This window comes from Trachymyrmex septentrionalis, unplaced genomic scaffold (genome assembly GCF_001594115.1).
Source record: "Trachymyrmex septentrionalis isolate Tsep2-gDNA-1 unplaced genomic scaffold, Tsep1.0 scaffold196, whole genome shotgun sequence".
In the NCBI taxonomy this organism is placed as follows: domain Eukaryota; kingdom Metazoa; phylum Arthropoda; class Insecta; order Hymenoptera; family Formicidae; genus Trachymyrmex; species Trachymyrmex septentrionalis.
The window spans coordinates 59,950-62,960 of NW_017305135.1; the positions used below are offsets into that span (position 1 = coordinate 59,950).

The following is a 3,011-nucleotide window of genomic DNA, read 5'->3' on the forward strand; positions in this document are numbered from 1 at the left end:
TTCAGTTGAGATGAGCATTTAAACCTTGTTTATTATTTAATAAATAAATATTTGGCAATCAATTCTTCATGTAGTGATAGAGTAAGGTCGTATTAATAGAAAAATACGGGATATGTTGAATTGTTTAATTACAGAAGTTAGATTTGATGATCGTTAAGCCATAAAACGTAAAAATCGTAATATGAGATATCCGGGGTATTTCTAATATGAAATAACCCCTGCACCTACGTTAGAATGAAAAAGTTGCTAAAGTATAAATGTGATTGTACAATAATAAAAAAGACAACCGGAATGAACGTCGAGTGCCTATATCTGCGATGCTTGATTCCAACTACTTGAAAACGAGTTCTGGATATAATCTATCGTACGCTCATTTTTCGCGCACGCTGGCTGTGTTTGTTTATATTTCAGAAACATTAAATAAAGTTTTTTAATTGCAATACTGATATACTTTGCGTTTTACTCGGTTTCTCGGGGCATCTCATATAAGGAGCACAATTTTTTGACTTTGCGATTTGTTCACTCTTTACATCTCTTTAATTTAAAAAAAAAATGGAATTTAAATTAAATTTTATGTAACGTTATCTTAAAGTTTATTAAAATTCCCTTCAAACTGATTTATTGTCTTTTGAAATTTTGGCTATAGACTTCTAGCATTTACCCAAAACGAACTCGGTATCTCATAATAGGACCCTTTCCTCTACGTATACATATTGAAAGCAAGTTCTTCAAATGCGAGTGCGCGTATAAAGTAACTGCATGTATGGCTGCAAGTACTAGAGTTGTTCCAATTTCACATTCCCGAAAATTTCCTGAGTCGCAGGACGTATCAAGAGCTCTAAACGCGATAAATCCGAATGTTGAACACGACGCGATCCCGCGATTTTACTAAGCTTTTCTAACTCTTCGGACTCGCCGTGAGTTGACATTTTGGAAGCTTGTTGGCTCATGACATGCGGACCTTGATGCGGACGTGTCATATGCCGTTCGGCAATTTTCACTCGCGCGATCGCGAGTCGCAATCGATTATTCTCATCGAATAATTTTCGATACATTTTACACTTTAAATTTAAATTATAACGATTGTCTTTTTCTCATTTTTCCGTCATCCTAAAGCGTTCGCTCGTTATCGCGAGCACACCTAGCTATGTACAGCGGCTGAGTTCGAACTCGGTTGATCAACGATTGCCAATGATCGGAGCGAGCTGTTTGACAAGAGAGGAAGCCGAGGAATCAATCGGAATTATCATCTCGGATGTCAAACTTGACGTGGGAAAAAGTCTGTCGGATATCGTGTGCAGTACCGACTTGATACCCGCGCAAAAAGAAAGTCATAATGTATGTGTGTTTGTATACGTGAAACTCTTTCAACGATCTCTAAACGGAGTTAGAGGCCAAGCTTCGCTTCCTCGTCTCCTCTTAAATTGCCTCTCGCCTTTCGCCTTCTCTGCTTCTTTGGCTCTTGCATTAAGAGTAACAATCATAGACAGCCGCCGCGCAAGTGTCACGTCAAACGTATAATGTACGTACAACTGAACGATCCACAGCAAAGACGGGGAATCCATTTGAACGATCATTCATCTACCATTCGAATCTGCTGGGCTTTATTATTGACCGATATCTACAGTTATAGATTATCATACGTGCATACCGTGATAACGGAACGCGATATGATGCACCGTATTGGCCAAGCGCAGACTCGAAGAAAAGGAAGAAAAATTGGTTGGACGAGCACTCTTTATAATTGTAAATAGCGGGAAGCTGTTTACAGTGCGCATCGCGTACGGTATGCGTATAATTACGTGTACGTGTAGTACAACGAAACGTGCTACTCGAGTGAGGACATAACGCGACATTACGCGACGGCATGCGGAAATTGATAATCGAACGATCGTCACGGTACATTGTCACGTCTTTAACGTTCTTTTTTTCCGAACCGTATCATTCGATCGAGTTGATACCGTTTCAGACACCTTATTCCTTTCTTTCATTCCTGTGCACGAATCGATCACGTCGGCCTAAAGAATCACAACGTATGTGCATACATACCTATTATCTAGGTATATAATTCGATTTTCGAAAATTTGAAACGCGTAAAATTATGAAGTAGAAGAGTCAGTGTCAACGACGGAAGATTCGAGTTTTACTAAAGTTCTATAATTCTGCGGAAATAAATTCTATTTTTTCTCATTTTGCTTGCCAGGGATGTTTTACCAAATCGCATCGATTCCCGACCACATCTTCGACTCGCGGTGGTTCCGAAGGTATTAAGATAATGACTTTCGTCATGCAACATGGGATCACGATCGGTGTGCGATACCAAATAGGTGCGTCTCTCGGTTCTACGAAGATGGAAAATGTTATTAGCTATATTAGGTTGAACAAGGATAGATTTAGAAAATGCTTCCTCCCCCTCTCCTCTCCTCTCCCCCCCCTCTCTCTCTTATTTTCTAAACGAATTGAAATAAAATTTCACCCGAGAACAGTTTGCATCAAATAAAAGCCTTCACGATCGACGTGACTTTCCTCTCTCGGCGCGGCGGCAGTAAAATGACGAAGCGTAATAATCATCAGATGATTTAATTAGCGAGTCTGAAATCGCGAGACAGCCATCTCAGTAGCGAACTGCTATCTTAGCTGAGAGATCAAGCGATTAACCGCAGATCGTGGGACACTCGCTGCACGGAAAGAAACGGCGCAATAACACTTTGTAGGGCGACGCGCGAGGACGTTTTTATTAATAACTACTCACAAAATCAAGATATGAACGCAAGGATCGTTGCGTGATCTTTGGAGGTCTCGTCATTCCGTTGAGGCGTATTAAATCGCAATATTGTTATTCGATCAAAATGTCGTGAAAAATGTAAAGCAAATTCGGTTTGAATTGACATTCCTGATATACAGGGTGTTAGTTAAGTATGTTGCCATACTCAACAGAGCCGCGATTCTTTGGTTTATTTTATATAAAAAAGTCCATATAAACATGTGTCCTAAACGGCTTAGTTTCCGAA

At 39.9% G+C, this 3,011-nt stretch overlaps 2 protein-coding genes across 6 annotated transcripts in view; both read right to left on the reverse strand.

Moving 5' to 3' along the window:
- Nucleotides 1-959, reverse strand: part of LOC108747161 (cilia- and flagella-associated protein 61-like) — an 8,671-nt gene extending 7,712 nt beyond the window's left edge. For all 3 annotated transcript variants that reach the window (XM_018484452.1, XM_018484451.1, XM_018484453.1), the window contains exon 1: nt 778-959. In XM_018484452.1, the coding sequence (XP_018339954.1) occupies nt 778-950 (173 nt within the window). In that variant the 5' untranslated portion in view covers nt 951-959. The remainder of the gene's footprint in view (nt 1-777) is intronic.
- The window catches only part of LOC108747187 (homeodomain-only protein-like), an 18,880-nt gene that overhangs the window by 12,159 nt on the left and 3,710 nt on the right, over nt 1-3,011 (reverse strand). The window lies entirely within an intron of this gene.